Here is a 20,690-nt window from a genome sequence, read left to right as displayed (position 1 = left end):
ATCCTAACTGCCCACTAAACCAGGAGAGGGAGGACTTCAGCCATGCATGATTTACTTTGTGTTTTACTAGAACTCTGCCAGCCGGAGCCAGGTGCAAAAGACATACGCTTATAATTAAAGAGCTAGGTTCCTCTTAGCAGCTGCTGAGGACGGGGATTGTTTTGAGTATCAGAGCTGTTCTGAGCTCACAGCCCTTCTACACAAAAATTCAATCCCCAGTTGCCCAAAGCATACTTCAGTGCAGCAGTCCAATTTCAGGGAGTCATTTTGTTGTCTCTGTTGTTAAAGAATTGGGACTGAGAACTGCTTGCCGATCTACTGCGAATCACCAAAGGTCTCCCAGTAGATCCTGATTTACTTTCTGCCCATGCCTGCTCTAAATGAGTGGTTTGGATCATTTGGGGTTTTCCTTTAATTAGGGGCCATTGGACCACAGGGGGGAAATGTTGGGGATAAAGAGGTACCCCTTCTCTGGATAGGTTCACACTGGGTATTCAGTGTGAATCAGACCATGGGTTGGATGACATTAAAAAATGAACAAGATCCAGGCTGCAGACTCCTCATCCCTGCTCTAGACTGATTGTGTACAACTGGAATAAATGGATCTTACAAACTAGCATCTAGAGCTGCTATCATAGGAGATCCACCTCTCCCTATTTAGGCACTGTTCTAGGTTTCCTGAAGCATTGTTATTTATTTTTAAACCTGTTATCCCACATTTTGTCCACATAGAACTTTAGAGTGCTGAGCAGCATAAAAATAGAAAAAATAATCAAAGCAACATCAAGACAGCATAATGAAAACATAAAATAATTCAGAGTCAGAAAACTGGAAGGTCTTTGCCCTTCTCATCAGCAGATCAGGATCAGCATAGGTTCAGCCAACTCCAGGAGCCTCCACGAATAGCCAGATGTTCACCATGCATATAACGATGGGTTCACACAGGTGTTTGGCCAATGGCAGTGTTCTTCTTCCTCCCTCTTCCCACTGCCACGCCTGTTGGACAGGGGTAGCTAATATGGTGCCCTCCATATGTTTTTGGACTCCAACTGCCATCAGCATGGTCAGAATGAATGCAAGTTGTAGTTCAGCCTTGTTGGCTACCCGTGATTTGGGGTCCTAAAGATAAAAACTAGCACCTTGGGTTGAGCCTGGAAGTGTACAGTATCACTGAAGATCAAACAGGACCAGATAGGTATGCTCTATCAGGGGGGCTCTGTGGTCTAAACCACTGAACCTCTTGGGTTTGCTGATCGGAAGGTTGGCAGTTCGAATCCACTTGACAGGGCGAGCTCCTGTTGCTCTGTCCCAGCTCCTGCCAACCTAGCAATTCGAAAGCATACCAGCCTGAGTAGATAAATAGGTACTGCTGCGACAGGAAGGTAAACGGTGTTTCCGTGCGCTCTGGCTTCCATCACTGTATTCTGTTGCGCCAGAAGCGTTTTAGTCATGCTGGCCACATTACCCAGAAAGTTGTCTGTGGACAAACACTGGCTTCCTTGGCCTGAAAAGCAAGATGAGCGCTGTACCCCATAGTTGCCTTTGATTGGACTTAACCATCCAGGGGTCCTTTACCTTTACCTTTTTACCAGGCCAGTTCTAGACAGTAATCTGACAACAACATTTTGAGTCAGCTTAAGCTTCTGCATCTTTTTCTGCAGCAGCCCACTTGTTCTACATTACAGTAGTCCTGTCTAGATGTTACTAAAATGTGAATGACTTGCTAGAACAGCTTTCTTTAGGGAAGTTAGGTCGAAGGTGCTCCTAGTCATACAGCCACCTAATTAAGCTCACCAGTTCTAATGCTGGCATTTTACGTGCAAGAGTAAATTGGAACAAAAGCACTAGGTTCAGCCATTTAAAGGCAAAAAGACAGTCTATGACTCGGCAGCACAGCATGTCATTCCTTGAGGTTTTTTTTTTTTTGTTTTTTTTTGGATGCAGGCTAAAGGCATTCAAATAAACACACAACCTGCCTTTTATGTAAAATGTTATGTGGCAATTTGAGGTGTCTCGCCTAACTTGGTCGATGCAGTTGTTGGCCAATCACAAGTACCTTTTTTGCGGGCACTTCCATGGGCACTGCTCCGATGCAGCAACAATGGAGGCATATATAAAGGTAAGGGATGCACACAGCATCTGGCAGAAACACTGCAGTGATAAGTCAGAATTAAGGAGTGAATGGACTACTTATCCCAAATGAGCCACGGAAGCTGCCCCAAAGGCCTTATCTGAGAAGCACCTGGAGGCTCTTTTACAGCAAAAGGCAACATATTATAACAAACATGGTTGCCCTTTAAACTAGAGAAATAGTAGAAGGAGCTACAATAGAAAATCTGCTCTACATACCTTCACATACCTCCTTCCTTTTGAGCTCTGAGACTGTCAAATCAGATTTTTTTTTTTAATATAACATAGAATTCTTTCCCCTTTCATCAATGATTAGCAGCATTTACTGAAATCCCTGCTCCCCTTGGAATGCATGCCTGTCTAAACCTTTCAGGCTTGCCTGCATGGCTGCTAAATAGCTCTGTAAAAACAGCTTTGTTGTTTGGTAAGGAACTGTGGAGTGGCACACCTGCTACTGATGGAGGCTGCTCTAATGGTCAAGCAGGGCTGGAAAAAACCCAGACACTTTGATTGCCCAGAATCCTAACTTCTGATGCCACCACTAGCAATTTTCTGTATTCAGCTCTGTGCAAGACTGATTCCTAGAAATTTAATACCCGCCCCCCGAACTGGTCAGGTACCCCCCAGCCCTGAAAGAGAGATCTCTGAATGATGTGATTTTATTTTTTTTATTTTTTTGCCCAGTTGCCTTTAGTGAAAACAGCAAGCTATCCTAATGTGGTTGCAAGGCAAGTTGTCTCCATTGCATGCAGCAGTTGAAGAAAGGCGTACCAGATACGGAGCGTGTAGCTTGAGGCTGCTTCATTAGCAAAGTGAGGTGCTTAGCAGCCTCTGCCACCATGCGGGAGTGATCTTTGGGGTGACTAGTGGTGATCTTTCCCTCCCTTTCCCTTTCTACCCTAGCCTCTTTTGGTAAGCATGAGAGTGAATAGTGGACTGCTTGACTTTTGTCTTCTTCTGTAAGTTCTTAAACACTACAGGTTTAAGTTTAGGTAAGATAGGGTTTGGAGAGTTCCTAGACAGGATATATTTAGAGATTCTTCTGCTTGTTTACAGTGTTAAATACATGTTGTTGTAGGAGTGATCTGGGAGGGAAAAAGTGCCTGTCCTTCCAAGATCATAGGAAGATACAGACCTTTTTTTTATATAGATCAGGCTATTTATCCAACAAGAGTAGTATGTCTCCTCTTGACCGGTAGTGGCAAGGTCTTTTCAACTGCCTTATGAATCTGGGACCCTCTCAGATGTTTTGCTAGAAGTACAGTACACTGTAGTGGCAACATCCAATTGGGAGCAGCTGCTGAACAGCTATGGCCTGAGAGCTAGTGGGCATGTTACACTTACTGTACAGAGACCACTTGAAATGGTCTCTTGGTACTGCTGGGAAGGTGTGGAGCGTCTTCACATCAGCCACAGTCAGGAATGTGTTTTACATGTTACAACAGCAGGGCTAAGCAATCACATGGAGTCCACTTGTTAGTAAAAATGCAATGTCTAGACCAGCTGTCTCTAAATCCCGGCTACGTGAAGAAAAGGGAAAAGGAGCATGAGCATTAGAAAGAACCACACAGGGCTCTTCTGAACCCAATATGCCAATCCAATGCAATGACCATTGCTGTCCAGGACTCTTCTGCTTCCCTGATGACCCCTGTATGTACCATGATGCATCATGACATGCATGTTCCAGAAGACAGGGCAAAATGATATGAAACCAGAGTGTGTTTTTTTCCTGTGTTTGCATGTACTTCCTGTGAGGAAGGAGATTAGTGCGGGGACTTAGTAGGGAGAATATTTTTATTGGAAGGTCAGCACAAAGGTGGGAAGAAATTAAAAGATGGGGCAAGCTTCCCATTCCCTCTGTAACTGGTGGGCTTCAAGGGTTTTTTTCAACATGGACATCTCTGTTAAAGTCTTTTGACAATGGGGTTATTTAACCCTCAATCTGGTGGTGATTAATTTTGCAGCCAGAATCCAGACCACACTGGATATAATGAGGGGAGATTTTGGAAGGTTGCTTAAATGGCTGTGAGGACATTCTTTCTGCGGTTTGCAGGTCCCCTTTCTCTCCCTTTGGCTTAATAAAAGCCACTCTCATCCACAGCTTACTGTTATCAGGTTGTTGGTGGAAAGTAATTAAATGAGCAGTCGTAACAGAGCTCAAAGGGCCTGCAGAATGAGGGGATTTTAATCAAATCTGGAGGAGCAATTAATAAAGAGCTTGTAACCCTTTAAGGCAGACTCCTGCTGTCAGATTAAGAAGAAAATGGGTTATGACCAGTGTCTGGAACAAGGACAGGGCAATGCAGATGCCCCCAATATTTTTTTCTTAAACTAGGTTTCAACCAGCTGTGTGATGATTATCTTCAAGAGGGTGGTAGGTAGCTAGGAACGGAGATGCCTGAATGAGAGAGTGCTATGCCTTTTCACTGTTTGAAACTAGGTTTTGAATGCTGTACCTAAATCGAATGAGCTATCCGGTGTGGCATATGATCCACCAAGTCAAATACTGCTCAACAGCCCTGCATAACAACCCACCTGGCACTTCATTCTTGCCTGTCTAGACCCTGGAGGGAGGAATCAGCTGATTGTAGATGAACATTTCTCCTTCTGATGGGTGCTTTGTGCAGTGCCTTTCTTTTATCCTAGGCTTTGCCAGCCTAGTGCTCTCCAGATGTTTTAAACTATAGCTCTCATCAGCTCCAGCCAGCTTGGCCAAGGGTTAGTGCCCTCCAACAACCTCTGGAGGGCAGAGCGCCCAGTTGGGGAAGCCCAGCTTATTCCATCACAGATGCTGTATAAAAGGAAGCTCAGTCTACTGTTCCTGGAGACCTCTGTGCTGATCGTAGTAGGAGAATAACAAACAGAAGATTAAAGTAACTCATCTGTCTCGGAAGCCAGTATAGTCTGTGCTGTAACTCCTTGAAGCTAGAGGGCAGCACAGAGGTTTAAGTGATGCCTTATGTACACTAAGATCCCATGTAAACGAAAACTGTGAACCACAATGCCAGCTTGTGGCCCTGCACTTGCTGTGTTTGTGTATGCATGTCAATAAGTTCTTTTCCAGCTGAGAAGAGGAACAATTTCTGCAGCTTTGAAAATACAGTCTGGGTGACTGTTCTGTTTTTGGTGTGGGGTTTTTTTTTTTGCTGTTTTTGGTCTTGTTCTTGGATCATGATTCATCTTGTTCTGATCCATTCCTCTGCTTGGGTAATTAAACCCACATAGACGCTGATCCATGCATATTCTCCCATGAATCACACTTAGAAGGTACCCCGTTGATATTTAGTATTAAAATTCAGCAAGTGCCCTATTGCCCAGAAGCCAGCTTTCATTCCATATTTTTGCTGGCTATCAAGACTATTGAGATCAGTAGCGGGCAAGAGTGCTGTGATAGAGACAGAGCTCAAGAGAGGGGTGTTGGTCTTCAGTGTAGTTCTCTCTCTCTCTCTTGTACACACAAATCTACATGCACAGAAGGCAGGTCTCAGCCTCCACTGGGTAGCTGGAGGTTTTCATAGCCACAGGGTCAACTTCAAGAGGGGAAATTAGGGGAAGGGAAGATTGCACTTGAGTTCAAAAGCCATCTGTAGACAGAACTTTAAAGCAGCTTTGTTAGTAAGTGGAGGAAGGGGCTTTGCCTCCTGAACATCCCACACTGAAATGCCGGGGCTTGGTGGTAGAATCAACAATAGTTCCATTCTCCCACAACCAGTCTGCTGCATTTGTATGCTTGTGAAGGACGAAGGTGAACAAGTTGGGGAAGGAGAGACATAGCTTGGAGATTGTCAGTTTCCCAAATATGCCATTTGAAGGTGGGGAACATGTATGCTACCCCACTCCCGTTGTGTTAGTTTCGGACAAAATGGTTGTATAATGGCTAAGGAATGACACACATCTTGAATATTACCATCCTGAGAGAGAGAGCCCTCAGACAGATTGTTGTAGTTCTGTCCCATGGAACTTGGGCTTGCTGGCACCTTGAAGCCCTCTTCTCATGACATGCTCAGGGTGAGTGGGTGCATATACAAGGGAACAGGATCATAACGCCGGGCCCCACCTCCCATCTGTGTTTCATAGATACACAGCCTGGAGTATTTCTGTGCGTAGAACAGATTTGCAGCACCTCCTTTTAGCCCTGTTCCCAGGCTCCCGCTGTTTCCTTCCTCCCCCTTCGAAGCTGCCATGGCAGATTTTGCTTCTCAGCAGATGTTCAAAGAGGCTGCTCTGTGGTGGGGTCTGGACTAATAGCCCCCGTGCTTAATTTCCTAGGCACAGGGATGCCTCTGGGGAATGGAGAGGGACTTGAAAGCTTAAGAGCAGGCCTCTGCATCCCCCCCTTTCCCCCTGCTCTGATCACCAGCCTCAAAGAAATAGCAGGACGCCTCAGTTAACACTGGGCTTAGAAAGAGCCTTGGGCTTTGACCTATATTTTGTTGACCCTTTCATGGCTCCTGATGGTGTTTGGGTTTTTAATGTGGTGATAGCAAGGCATGGGATCTGGGGAAATTATTTTAATCCATGATCAAAGCATGGCTCCTGCTCTTCTGTTTCTTCCTCCCCTTCCTCCACCACATGCACAGAAACAGCAGGGTCCTTGTGAGGTTTCCCAAATCTTTTGTTGCCCTTCCCACCTTCCATCGTACCTGTAATTTAGCTCTTTGTAACATTTGGAGCTTCCTTTTTTGCCCATTCCTGGTCCTACACCTTTAGTAATTTCAGTATGAGCTCCTTTAGGACGGCAACCTCTGAATATGCAGTTCTACAGATATCTAACTATTCAGGATTTCTGCCAATTTTGTACCTTTGTATGCTTTGTGCCAATTAAAAAGTTGTGACTATGCCATACTCTCCAACAGCAGAGGCAACCAACATAGTGCCCTCCAGATAATGTTGGACTACAATTCCTATCATCCTGAAGGTTTTCAGCCAAGCTGACGGGATGTGTGTGTGATGGTAATCGTAGAGAAGGGACAAAGGTTCATGCAGATGATAAAGGCTTGAGTAGCCTGGAATTTCCTGATAGGAAAAATAATTTAACTGCCTGTCCTTGTTCCTCAGGTGACCCGTGTGCCAGTGGAGAGTTGTGAGCAATATACAACCTGTGCGCTATGTCTGGGCTCTAGGGACCCTCACTGTGGCTGGTGTGTCCTGCACAACATGTAAGTACCCAGTGCCCTCTTCATATCCCTACAAGACTGACAATTGCAGGAAGCCTTCTTTCTTACTCCTTGAATGCTTTTGAAGCTGCATTAGCAGGAGCTGGTAGCTAAGCTACAACTGCTGTTTTAACATCCTTTAATACGAATTATGTGCATTTGACAGAACACAAAAGTGACATAGTTCCTGCCCAGGACACTTACAGTCTGCATGAAATGGACAGGCTAGGAATTGGGAGAGATTGGGGAGAGATAAGTGAGTATTGGGGATGAGGGAGAGGGTGGGCATAATTCAGGCATAGCAAACAACATGGCAGATGGCACAGGGTAGGGAGTAGACAAAGGTGGCAATATGAACTGGCAAGAGGTGAGCTTGTACGGAGTATAGTTGTCATGGTGGCTATCCGTGTTCCAAAGCAGTATATGCCACTGAATACCAGCTGTTGGAGAACAGCAGCAGGAGAGGGCAGTTTTCTTGAAGCTCTGTGTACGGGTTTCCTGGAGGCTCCTGATTAACCACTGTAGGAAGAAGAACACAGGACTAAATTGGCTTTTGGTCTGGCCTGTTCCACTAGAGGTAATAAGAACATAAGAAGAGCCTGCTGGATTAGGCCAATGGCCCACCTAGTCCAGCAACCTGTTCTCACAGTGACCAACTAGATGGCTGTGGGAAACCTGCAAGCAGGATTCGAGCACGAGAGCACTCTCCCCTCCTGGAGCTCCCAGCAAGTGGTATTCAGAAGTATTGCTTTCTCCAGCTGTGAAGGCAGAGCATAGCCATCAAGGCTAGTAGCCATGAATAGCCCTCTCCTCCATGAATTTGTCTAATCCTATTTTAAGACATCTAAGCTGGTGGCCAGGACTGCCATGATCTTCTTGCGGAATTCCAAAAGGCAGATTTTGCCTTAATCAGGAACTCACCAAGATGTGTTTTTTGGGGGGTGAAGCCACTGTCTCTTACCCTTGGTTGACCTGACACACCCACACCCTGTCTGCAGTATGTGGATAATTATACTCATCTACCTCACAGGATTGTTCTCAGGATTACTGTGATAATGTATGTGAAGTGCTTTTAGCGCTCATAAGAAGTGCTATAATTATGATTCTGTGATAAGGCATGACATCTTTCCTACAAGGAGATTATCTCTTTATAGGAAAATCCATGTATATCATTGTGTGAGGTATGGTGTGATCATTGTATTTTTTAAAATACTTTTATGAATGCCACGGGTTGAAGAAGCTGCTATCTCGACTGACTTCCCAACCTGTATAATAAACATTCATGACATGCTTTAAATATGCAAGGGGGAAGAGTGTCTGGTGTGGCTCATGGTTTGGTTTAAGCCTGAGGACTAGAAACCTTGTGAAGAGATTAGTAATAGCTTTTGCAAGATATAATGAAAATAGATAAATTTTGGGTCTGAAGCTCTTCTGTGACTTTCCATTTCTGGGCTCAACATATAATTCTGCAAAAACCATTATTCCCGGTCTGCAGTTTTTTTCCATTCACTTATTTTTTGAAGACTGCCCCCACTGCTCTCTCCTGAAGCTTTGAGTGTCTTTGCCACAGATGCACTATTGGCAAATTAGCTGCTTTGCTTGGGTAATGTGATGGGATGATGAGCTGCTTGTGCGTAAAATCCTGATCCCTCAGAGTTTGGCTAAGTTCCCAAACCTCTGTCTGTGATGGAGCTCCTTAAGCGTGGCTCCATCAATCGCTCGTTGAATCGGACAGTGGGCGTTTACGGAACTTCTTCCAGCATAAAAGCTCCTTAACGGAAACACGTCTTCTGGACTCTCGGCGTGACAGTTTCCGCCGAGGAGTGGGTGTTCCTACGGGAGGTCCTGAAACCCCCCCACTGTTCTCGCTTGAAGTATCTCTGAGCTCTCCCTCCGACTCACTTTCCCTTGGAACTCCACTTCTCCCCCTGCTGGTCCCCTCCTCCGCTGAGTGGTCTCTCTCACCCTCCATGAGCCCTTTCACCTCCTTAGTCTCAGATGACAGTTCCCTGACATCCACCTCCCCTCCAGGGCCCCCTTCACCCCCTTCCCTCCCGTCCTCTGCGGGAGGCGAGGGAGCAAAACCCCTGAAGGAACCTCCCTCATCTTCCGAAGTTTCGAACACTTCCCTCCACCTTTTGCTGTTCCCGGTTTCCAAGTACTCCTCCTCCTCGGAGTCGGTACCTCCTTCCAACTCCGATTCCCTGAATCCCTCCAGTTCCTCCTCATCGTCGGTGGTGCCAAAGTACTCCCTTCGGAACCTCGCTACTGGCTGAGGTTTCCTGGGGAACCTTTGGTGGAACGTTTCGATCAAGACCTCGTCATGGACCTCCTCTGCCTTCACCCAGGTGTTTTCTGACTCTGGTTCCCCTTCCCACGCGACCAAATACTCCACCTGATTCCCCTTCCACCTGGAGTCGATGATTTCCGCCACATAGTTGCGGCTTTCCCTTTCTTCTATGGCTGGCCCCCGTGTGGATACCCCTTCACCTTCCCCCCGGTATGGTGACAGTAATGACCTGTGGAATACTGGGTGCAGTTTCATGTGGTTCGGTAACCGGAGTCTGAAAGCCACTGGGTTGATCTGTTGGATGACCTCAAATGGTCCCAATCTTTTGGGTCTCAATTTCTTGCAACCCCCCTTGTACGGCAACCCTTGGGTTGATAGCCAGACCCGACTCCCCACCCTAATTGTTTCACCTTCCCTTCTGCTCTTGTCTGCCTGCCTCTTATATTCTTCTTTGGCCCTTTCTAAGTTGTGTTGGAGTTGACGATGGATCGCTTCCATTTCTTCTACAAAAAGTTCAGCGGCCGGAACACTCCATCTCTCTCCTCCTTCCCCTGGAAACGCCCTGGGGTGGCACCCATAATTAGCCAAAAATGGGCTCATCCCGGTGGACACATTCTCTGCATTATTGTAAGCAAATTCCGCTAGTGCCAACTTTTCGACCCAATCGTTTTCTCTGTCATTGACATAGCACCTCAGGTATTGTTGAAGGATACCGTTTGCCCTCTCCGCCTGCCCATTGGTCTCAGGGTGCCTGGCAGTCGAAAAGTTGACCTCTACGTGCAACAAGCTCATAAGCTTCCTCCAGAATCTGGACGTGAACTGTTTCCCTCTGTCGGACACCAGCCTCAAGGGGGCGCCATGCAGCCTAAAAATATGTTCTACCAACAATTTCGCTGTCTCTTCCGCCGTGACTGCATGTGAGCAAGCTACAAAGTGACCCATCTTAGTTAACTGGTCTACTACGACTAGTATGGCGGTTTTCCCCTGGGATTTGGGCAGATCAGTCATAAAATCTATCGACACCGCCTCCCACGGTCGTTCTGGTGTGGGTAACGGTTCTAATAAACCCGCTGGTGCCCGCCTTTCTCCTTTGGCTCTCTGGCATTGGTCACACCTTCTCACATACTCCCGTACATCCTCCCTCACCTTGGGCCACCAAAACTCCCTGGTCACCAACCACATGGTCTTGTGTTGCCCAAAATGCCCCGCTGTGGGATTGTCGTGCAACTGTTTGAGTACTCTCCCCCTCAATTCCCCTTCGGGTATATATAGTGCCCCTTTGTAATACAATGCCCCGTTTCTTTCTTCAAAACCTCCGGGGTCTTCTCCCTCTCTCCTTAAACCTCTGAGCTTATCCTGGGCGTACTCATCATTTACCGTCCCCTCTACCAGTTCTCTTTGCCCCACCCAGGCCGCACCACACACCCAGTGGTCCTCTGGGATAATATGTCTCTCTTCTGGCGCTCCCTCCCCCTCCAAATATTCAGGTTTGCGAGAGAGAGCGTCCGCTCTGATGTTTTCTGGACCTGGCACGTAGCAGATTTCAAAATGGAATTTGGAGAACTCCTGGGCCCATCTCACTTGTCGTTGGTTGAGCACTCGTGCTGTTCTCCAATACTCCAAATTCTTGTGGTCCGTACACACTTGCACCTTATGCTGTGCGCCAATTAGTAAGTGTCTCCATCTCCGGAACGCTTCGTGAATGGCGAGTAGTTCTCGGTCATATACCGTGTAGTTCCTCTCGGATTTGTTCAGCTTACGCGAAAAGAAGGCACACGGTCTCCATTCCGACTTATTGCTCCCTGGCTGAAGCAGCACTGCCCCCACCGCCCGGTCTGAGGCATCAGTTTCCACTCTCATGGGTTTTTGTAAATCCACATGCAGGAGCTGTTCTTCCGAAGCGAATGCCTTTTTCAATTCCTCAAAAGCGTGCTCCGCCTCTGCCGTCCAAACGAATTTCTTCTTGCTGCTTAGACAGTCCGTGATGGGAGCCGTTAAGTGGGCAAAGTTCTTGATGAATTTACGGTAAAAGTTCCCAAACCCTAAGAACCTTTGCACATCCTTTTTGGTTTTCGGTGTCTTCCATTCCAGCACCGCCTGGACCTTGCCTGGATCCATGGCTAATCCCTTGTCTGATAAGCGGTACCCCAGGAATTCCACCTCCTTGGTGTGGAACTGACACTTCTCCAATTTCACCCACAACTGGTTTGCTTGCAGCTGGCTCAGCACTTCCCTGACATCCTTCACATGCTGCTCCTCATTCTCCGAATATATCAGCACGTCATCGAGGAATGCCACGCAATTCTTGTAGAGCAAAGGTCCCAGTACATGGTTCATGAGCGATTGAAAACAGGCGGAGCCTGATTGCAATCCGAATGGCATAACGAGATATTCGAAAGCCCCTAGGGGGGTGAACATCGTTGTCTTCCATTCATCCCCCTTCTTTATTCGTATCAGGTTGTACGCTCCTCTCAAGTCCAGTTTCGTGAATATCTTTCCCTTCCTCACCCTGGTCAAAATGTCATCAATCCTGGGCATGGGGAAAGTCACTGGTTCTGACACGGCATTCAGGGCCCGGTAGTCCACGACCAATCTCGGTTTATCCGTGTTTTTTTTTGTCCACGAAAAACACTGGACTGCCCCCCACCGCTCTGGACTCTCTGATGAAACCTCTCTTCAGGTTTTTGTCAATAAACTCCCTCAACTCCTGCATTTCCCTGTCTGACATGGCGTACAGCTTGCCCACGGGTAGCTGGGCCCCAGGGACCAGGTTAATCTGGCAGTCAAAGTCTCTATGCGGTGGTAGTTTATCTGCTTCCCTTTCGCTGAAGACCTTGCTCAGGTCAGCGTATTGTTTGGGCACCTTCCCTTTGTTCGCCACTTCCGTCCCTGCTATGGAGGCTTTTGCCCCTTCTGGCACCTTTCCCTCTTTGCAGTGTTCCAGGCAATGTCCTGACCCAAAGGACACCACTCTCTGATGCCAGCCCACTAGCGGGTCATGCAACGCTAGCCAGCTCATTCCCAAAATGACTGGCGCCCCTCCCAGGGTGGCTACATTGAACGCTATCCTTTCGGTGTGCCTTGCCACCCTCATAACCATTGGGACGGTCTGTAGGCTAACTTCTCCCCCCAACAGCTCCCTCCCATCGATCGTGGTGACCTGCAGGGGGTTGCTTAAAGGGAGTGTCTGTATCTGGTGTTCCGCTGCAAACTCCTTGCTCATAAAATTACAGGAGCTGCCTGAGTCTAACAGCGCCTTGGTCTTTAGTGGGTATCCGTTTGCCAGCTCTAGCAACACCTCTATTACTAGGGCTGGTCTTGGAGGTTCCGGAGTGGGCACTTTTACTGCTCCTTGGCCTGTCTGCAGTGCCCTGACAGAGGCAGACAGGCGTTGGCTTTTACTGGCTCCTGGACTTCCTCCTCCTTTCCCCCAACAGCCCCCGCCATCCCTTGCCATTCCTTTCTTTGCGGGCAGACTCTGGCAAAGTGACCTGGCTGCTGGCAGAGGTAACATTTCTTGGCGCTCTTTCCCTCCTTCTTCCTCCCTTCACTGGGATTTGAAACTGCGCGCGCGCGCGCTGTTCCAACTTCCATCGGCTCTCCGGGCGGGAAACTTGGCTCTGGAATCTCTGGAATGCGGAAATCCCTCCAACGCTCTCCTTTCCCCTCCCGCTTCTCCAAGGCTCTTGCCTCCTGGCGCGCTCCAATGGTCAGCGCTGATTTGGTCAGCTGGTCCATAGCCTCCGCCCTGGGCGCCCGGGAAAGTTCGTCTTTCACCGCCGAAGAAAGCCCCTCTTCAAATAGCATTTGAATGGGTTCCGCCGATAGGTCCCACCCCAATCTATGTATCAACATTGTAAACTCAGTCCAGTACTCACGAACCGATCGGCTCCCCTGTTTGCAAGCCATCAATTGTCTGCGTACCAGTCCCTGTTCAATCTCGCTGGAAAACATCAAATCCATGGCGCGAAAAAACTTCCTCGCGTCCTTCAGCATGTCACTATTCCCTGCCATCAGGGGCCTGACCCAGTCTCTCGCCCCTCCTTCGAGATGCCCAATCACAAACGCCACTCGCGATGCCTCATCGGGAAAGTCATTAAACTGCAGTTCAAGAGCATACTGCATCTCTGTCCTAAAGGCTTGGTAGTTCCTGGGGTCCCCCCCAAACTTCTGCACCATTCCTGGCATCTTTCTTGCTAGTGTAGCGCCTTTTGCCTTTTCTGCATCCTGCGCCCTCCTTTCTTCTAGCCTCGCCGTTTGCATTGCTAGCTGGAGTTCCAACATTCTGTACCTTTCTTCCAGAGTTGGACCTTCTCCAGCTCCTCCTGCTCCTCCGGCTCCGGCTGGGTCACTCATGATGCCTCTCTGCACAAGCTGCTTTCAGGGACTGTCCGATTGCTGTGATGGGATGATGAGCTGCTTGTGCGTAAAATCCTGATCCCTCAGAGTTTGGCTAAGTTCCCAAACCTCTGTCTGTGATGGAGCTCCTTAAGCGTGGCTCCATCAATCGCTCGTTGAATCGGACAGTGGGCGTTTACGGAACTTCTTCCAGCATAAAAGCTCCTTAACGGAAACACGTCTTCTGGACTCTCGGCGTGACAGTTTCCGCCGAGGAGTGGGTGTTCCTACGGGAGGTCCTGAAACCCCCCCACTGTTCTCGCTTGAAGTATCTCTGAGCTCTCCCTCCGACTCACTTTCCCTTGGAACTCCACTTCTCCCCCTGCTGGTCCCCTCCTCCGCTGAGTGGTCTCTCTCACCCTCCATGAGCCCTTTCACCTCCTTAGTCTCAGATGACAGTTCCCTGACAGGTAACTAGTCTTGCAGACGTCTCAACCTGGAATCTCATGACTTGAAGGGAGGGGAGAGGCAAAAAGTCCAGCTCAGCAGATTTCACACTGTACCAGTGTCTAATAGTAGTGTCCATTGCAGCTTCCAGTAGAGTCCCTTTCTTACCCTGCTGAGCTGCCACAAACTTCAATGTGGAACTGGACACTGCAGGAGACCAAGAAGTGAATTGGCTAGTCTTTGGCAGTCTGCATCAGGCAGGGGCAAGTGGGCCTTATCTGTCCAGCGTTGCCTCTACTGTCCATCTTACATGCTGCAGAGCTGATTGACAGCAGCCTGCTCCAAGCTACCAGTTGTCTAGTGCACACACGTATACGTGTGTGTGCGCACACGTGTACGCATTCTGAATATCAGGCATGTAGGGTGGTTTGAGATCTAAAAACGCAGCTTCCTGTCCTGAAAAGCAGCAGGAATGTTTCCCGCTCAAAGCATTGATGGACAAAAGCCATGCGTCCAAAAGAGAACTGCTCATGTATATCATTGTCCAGCCTTTTTGTGAGAGACAGCATCATCTTAAGAGCATTGTGTGTGTTTTAGTAAAAAACCTGCTCTGAGTCCATTGAATGGCATGAAACAGAAGGCGACCATTCAAGTCCATCAGCCCTTGGATTTGAAAACATCTTATTCTTGTCTTGCCTGTAGTTCAGAGAGAAACTTATTCAAATCTCCTTTAAACAGAAGGCGACCATTCAAGTCCATCAGCCCTTGGATTTGAAAACATCTTATTCTTGTCTTGCCTGTAGTTCAGAGAGAAACTTATTCAAATCTCCTTTAAACACATACCTACTTCTTGGCATGAAATGCCAAGGTTTCTGGCACTGGAATGTTTCTAGCTATGATGGCTGACAGCACCTAGCTGCAGATGCCACACTGCTCCCTGTTTGTCAGATGAGGAGAGAAGTCAAGGACTCTAGAGATTATTCCCTTTGACAACTGCCCTGATCTGCGGAGATCTGGAGAGGCTGTCTTTCTTCAGAACTGCAACCCAGGACCATCTGGCGAGCTGGTAATACCTTAGGAATGAATAGTAAGGAGTAATCCTGTTTTAGTTAGCTTGAGAAAGAGAATATGGGGGCTCTGCATCTCTAAATATTAACATGCAGTATGTCCCTTGCAGACCAACATCTATATACTACACCCTCTCTCTCATTCTCTCCCTTTGCTAATATTTGGTCCTCTTCTGAAAATGGCTTGCACTTGCCATTTAGCTCCCTGCTAGTGATCTAATTTGGCCTGCGACCCAAAGGCCCTTAAACCCAGCAAATGGGCCTCCCCACATGGGAGCAGAGTTGCAACTTGGAATAGATGGAATGAAACATCAAGGAAAAGGCATGGGGGAGGAGACGTTTCCTCTGGGCTAGAGGGAAAAACCTCCTCGGAAGCCGCAAAGCCCTGACTGTTTAGCCATGTGGAGCATTTTAATTAAACTCAGAAACATCTCTTTCCCTGAAGCACCTTGGGGAGATGGGTGGGATGCAGAAGTGGTTCAGGAACTCCACAGCGCGATGTCATGCTGGCACTTGCTCAGGAGATAAATCACCAAGATTACCGGGACCTTGAAAGGCGCATGTGTATCTGCTCTTCTGTATTGCCCTCCGCTTAATTAAAATGCTTTTCCGTAATGAAATAATGTTATCGCAGATGCAGGGAGGAGAAATGAAGGAAACTCGTTTAAACTCATTAAATGGAGGCAGCGTTACCTGGATAGAACAGTGCTCTGGGGGCAGGGGAGTGCCTCTCCCCCCCCACCCCACCCTTGTAGTAAAGCAAGTGGGATGTGGGATGGCTTCCCATAGGGCAGAAAGGAAAGTGAAGCAGAACTTCATCTAGGATAAATTAATGCAAGGGATTAGAAGTGCATGGAGCCAGGGTGGTGTAGCCTGTTAGTCGGAGAGCCCTGTGATAAGCAGATTTGAACTTAACAATGCACAGGTACCTGCTTGCATCTCTGGCATACAGTAGTGGTTGAGAGCCTGAGCTATAAATTAGGAAGTCCCTGGTTTGAATCTCACCCCTAGGTGGCCTTAGGCAAAGCAGTCACAGCCTCAGTTTTTCTGCTCCCCCTATCTACAGTATGGGAGATATTAATACTGGCTTATCCTACAAGTTTATTGTAAGTGTTACCGCTGGAAAACGTATGCGAAGTGCTCTGAACACTTGCAAGTGCCATACAAATGCTTATTATTGTTATCAGGCCATTAAGTGTTCTGAATAGGTTTTTAGTTTAGTTTATTGTGTTAGCTAAAGGCCTTAATAACCAGCATAGAATTCAGCTGCTATATGCAGATGAAACAGATATCTCATAACAGTGCTGTCCAAATAAAAACAATGTCCATTTTAACTAATTCAGTTTGGACCAGAGAAATCAGTACTTCAACTCATGGGGGGGGGCAGGGGAAAGAATATAAATAGTGATAAAAGTTAAAGAATAATGTGGTTTTTAAAAAGACTTGGTTTATGAAGAAAAGGGAACCGAAGCCTTTCAATTACCTGAGGCCAGAAGAGCAAAGCTGCCGCTTTTCCAACAATTTAATTGCAGTAATATGCAGATCTCATAACTAGATAATAGCTTTCTGACAGCAGAAAGAACTTTTTCTGATGCCATTCTGATGCTATACTTTTTCACCCCATCACCAAGATTAATTTTCATAGTGGAAAAAGTAATGTGTAAAATAACCTTCAGAAGCCCAGTTTTTATTATTCAGATATGTTTTGAGACATATCTCATACCGCTCATACCGCTATTATATTGCCCTGCAACTAAACAAGATGTTTCTTTGTAGTGTTAGAACCTGCTTCAAGCCCCAGAATATGATATAGAAATAAGAAGCTAAATTGCATGAGAGAGATGCTTACAGCAGGGATCACCAATGTAGTGCCTGTGAATGAGCCTGCAGAGGCCTCCCCCGGCGTCAAGCAGATCCCCCTTCCCACCCAAGCTGAAGTTCAGCTTGAAAGAAGCATATTGTTGTGGTCAATAGAATAGGTTGCGCCTTTGTCTCATTTCTTTAACATAATCATAGACCCGAACAAAATAAAAGCAATGACCATAAAATAAAATGGGTTGTGATGCATATATAGATATATGATACAATATGTCAGGAATATTAAAATGTGGAAATTAAAAGCAAGTCAAAAGGAATGTTATAAATAAATAACATAACCAAATTAAAAACTGTAACAGCAGCTGTACAGGATAGGTTTAATCAGGGGAGATTCTACAGGCAGAAGGAGAAAACTAGTAATAATCTCTGTGGCTGGAAATCTTGAGAGGATCTTGAGAAAATAGGAGTAACCAATCTAATTTGGTCGTTAGAAGAGGCTGCTGTTGTGTGGCACCCAGAAATGTTTGCAAAAAATAGGTAGCAAAGGAGCAAAGAGAGAACTTGGGGTGTTGAAGTAACACACACGTTACTGCTCATAACCTAAAACCACAACAGTGTAATGGATGCTGCCTTCTGCTTCCCCACAGCTGCTCACGGAAGGACCGATGTGAAAGAGCTGATGAACCTCAGCGCTTTGCTTCAGATCTACGCCAGTGCGTCCAGCTCACCATCCAGCCCAAGAACATATCGGTCACCATGTCAGAAGTCCCGGTAGGTGGCTTAGCTTCACTTTGGTTGGCCTTGCTTAATACCAGTACATTTATTTAGGATGTTGAGTCTGTCTGGAACAGTCTGGGCTTGGGAGAAGGTGCACTATGTGGTCTTTGTTCTTAGATCTTTTGTCTTAATGAACCACGGAACAGGTGTTTGCTTGTTTTCTGTGTGTGACGTTCTCCTTCCTGTTCTCTCAGCTGGTTCTGCAGGCCCGGAATGTCCCTGATCTCTCTGCTGGCGTGAACTGCTCATTTGAAGATTTTACAGAGTCTGAAAGTCGCATTGAAGATGGCAAGATCTACTGTAGTTCTCCTTCTGCAAAAGATGTCATCCCTATTACCAGAGGGCGAGGTGAGTTTGGGGTTTATTGACAGCTTGCACCAATGGAGTCCAGAGCATCAGTTCTGCGGGGTAGGATATTTGATTACATACTTCAGAGAACATGAGTTTTCAAAAAACAAAACAAAAACAACCCCATTTGAGTAACACAATAGCTGAGCTAATATCTCTCAGTTTATTTATTGCCATGATGTAAGATGCTATGGATTATCCAGGTTATTTTTAAACCTGTTTGCTGCTGTGGGAAGGCTCTTTCTACTGTGCTTGTGTATGTGATTTTGAGAGCATTCATATCCTATAATGCTAAGGGGGAATTGTAAGTTGTAGGCACCTTGGGGTACACTTCCCCCTCCATTGGTATTTGTAGAATGAAAATAGACATTAACTTCCCTTGAAGGAGCTGAAGTGGCACAAAGGAGGAGCCAACCGCATCCTCTGGTATAAATCTGGTATAAAGGCTTTCACTCTGGACAGCCAAGAACGTGAACTATGCAAAAGTATTTTTCTTTTTCTGTCTCCGCATGGAAGGCAGGCTGTCTAGACCTTTGTGCCATGGTAGGCTGTCCTTTGCTCAGTTCAGATAGCTTGTCATATTTGAGGCACAGAGGAGTTCAAAATACCAATATCTATACCTTCTGTGAGAAGGATCAACATATTTGTGAGCAGGAGAGCAGAGACTGAGGCAGAGAATTTGAAGAAAGGAGAAGACAGGGAGAAAGAAGGCAAATGACTGAGATGGGTGCATTTACAGAGTGGCAGGGAATATATTGTTACTGTTCTATTTAGTAAGGAATGTATGTGCTACCCTTGGCCAAGGTGATTTACATGTCCTCACCATGGTTCGAAACTCCCACTGTTCTAGGCACATTTTGCGACAGGGAATTTCATTAGCGCGAGCAGTTTCTGAGCTCTGGGTGCAGTACTACGCCTAGGATTTCAGATTAAAACTGCAGAGTGAAAGGAGAGGAGGACCTTTTTCTACCTCACCACTTCCAGCTGTTCTCTGAAGACTGGAGAAGAGACCCTCTTAAGAATATTAGGGGGACGGGCAAGGGAAAGACTAGACCATGTGAGAAATGAACATAATATTTTAGCTACAGTTCATTCATTTTCAGCTTTGTATTCTTGTTACAAAAAAGTGTGCCTAGACATTCTGTTGTTGTGCCCATAACCTAGGTTTAAGGTGCCATTTAGCTCCTAGCTTTCATATCTCAGTTTCTAACACTGGTTCTCACTATAACTGGGGATGGCAACATGAGACTGGTCCAGTGGTTTGCTTGGGCTGATTGCTGAGTAAGGCATAATTGTTACATACCTCCTAGATTCCTGGCCTCAATACGATCAATAACCCACTGGTTTCCCAATAATTCCACAAGAGGCTCCTAAATTCGACAAAGTCAGATTCCCTCCTTACCAGTGGAGGTAGAAAGCCAAATGTTAACTCTGAACTAGGCAGTTGGAGGCCTCTGGTACTCTTCTTCCACCTGTCATTTTACTTACATGCTGAGCAAGATCACCTATCCTCTGCATCCTGCTAGATTTTTAGTGCAGGTCAATCACACTTCTCTTCAACATCAATAAACTAGTGTTTTTGTCCGCTAACTAGGATTCATTGGAACTGCCCCTCAGCTCAAACAAAGTCACTGCAAGCCTCACTCATTTGCGTGCTGCCAAACCCTGCACTCTGTTTTCCCAGATGCCCATGCTGCTATTTCTCTCTTTAATATCTGATCTATTTTCTGCCTGTTTTCTGTTCTAGGCGACAAGCGAGTGGTAAAGCTCTACCTCAAATCCAAGGAGACTGGGAAGAAGTTTGCAGCTGTGGATTTTGTCTTTTACAACTGCAGTGTTCACCAATCGTAAGTGATATAAAACAACTTCCCCTCCTCTGGTATTTGAGCTTATTCTGGGTGAAAGCTGCAAATAGCATGTGGCAGACATAATAAAACTGGGGAGAAAGGCAGATGTGTGCAGTGTAAAATCTTGTTAAATACAGAGGGGGGTATTTGGGGGTTGCCACACTTATTGTAAGGAAAGCCAAGCCACCTTGCCTTGCTGTTAAAGTTTGCTTTGGGCAAGAAGCTGCTTGGGCATCAGAAACCACATCAAGCTGAGAGGATTATCCTTTTCTTTTGTCTTGGTGAAAAGAAACTGCACTGTGTTCATTGACTACTGGTGTAAGAAATGGTTTAGTCAGGAGCCTCTGAGTAAACAGGTTTAGCATAATTGCTGCACCTCAATGACTCTGTGTGTGTGTGTGTGTGTGTGTGTGTGTTTTGCTCTGCTTGCCAATTGGAAGTGTAATTTGCTTGCAGAACCCTATTTATGAAT

General features: G+C 46.6%; 1 protein-coding gene across 6 annotated transcripts in view; it reads left to right on the top strand.

Annotated features, from left to right (window-relative positions):
- The window catches only part of PLXNA1 (plexin A1), a 300,883-nt gene that overhangs the window by 146,709 nt on the left and 133,484 nt on the right, over nucleotides 1-20,690 (top strand). For all 6 annotated transcript variants that reach the window (XM_083602755.1, XM_083602754.1, XM_083602757.1 and 3 more), the window contains exons 5-8: nucleotides 7,189-7,289; nucleotides 17,894-18,017; nucleotides 18,218-18,371; nucleotides 20,119-20,218. In XM_083602755.1, the coding sequence (XP_083458881.1) occupies nucleotides 7,189-7,289; nucleotides 17,894-18,017; nucleotides 18,218-18,371; nucleotides 20,119-20,218 (479 nt within the window). The remainder of the gene's footprint in view (nucleotides 1-7,188; nucleotides 7,290-17,893; nucleotides 18,018-18,217; nucleotides 18,372-20,118; nucleotides 20,219-20,690) is intronic.

Source organism: Podarcis filfolensis (assembly GCF_964270895.1).
Source record: "Podarcis filfolensis genome assembly, chromosome: 2".
Classification (NCBI taxonomy): domain Eukaryota; kingdom Metazoa; phylum Chordata; class Lepidosauria; order Squamata; family Lacertidae; genus Podarcis; species Podarcis filfolensis.
Note: the sequence above shows the minus strand (reverse complement) of the source record. Positions and strands in the feature narration are given on the sequence as shown.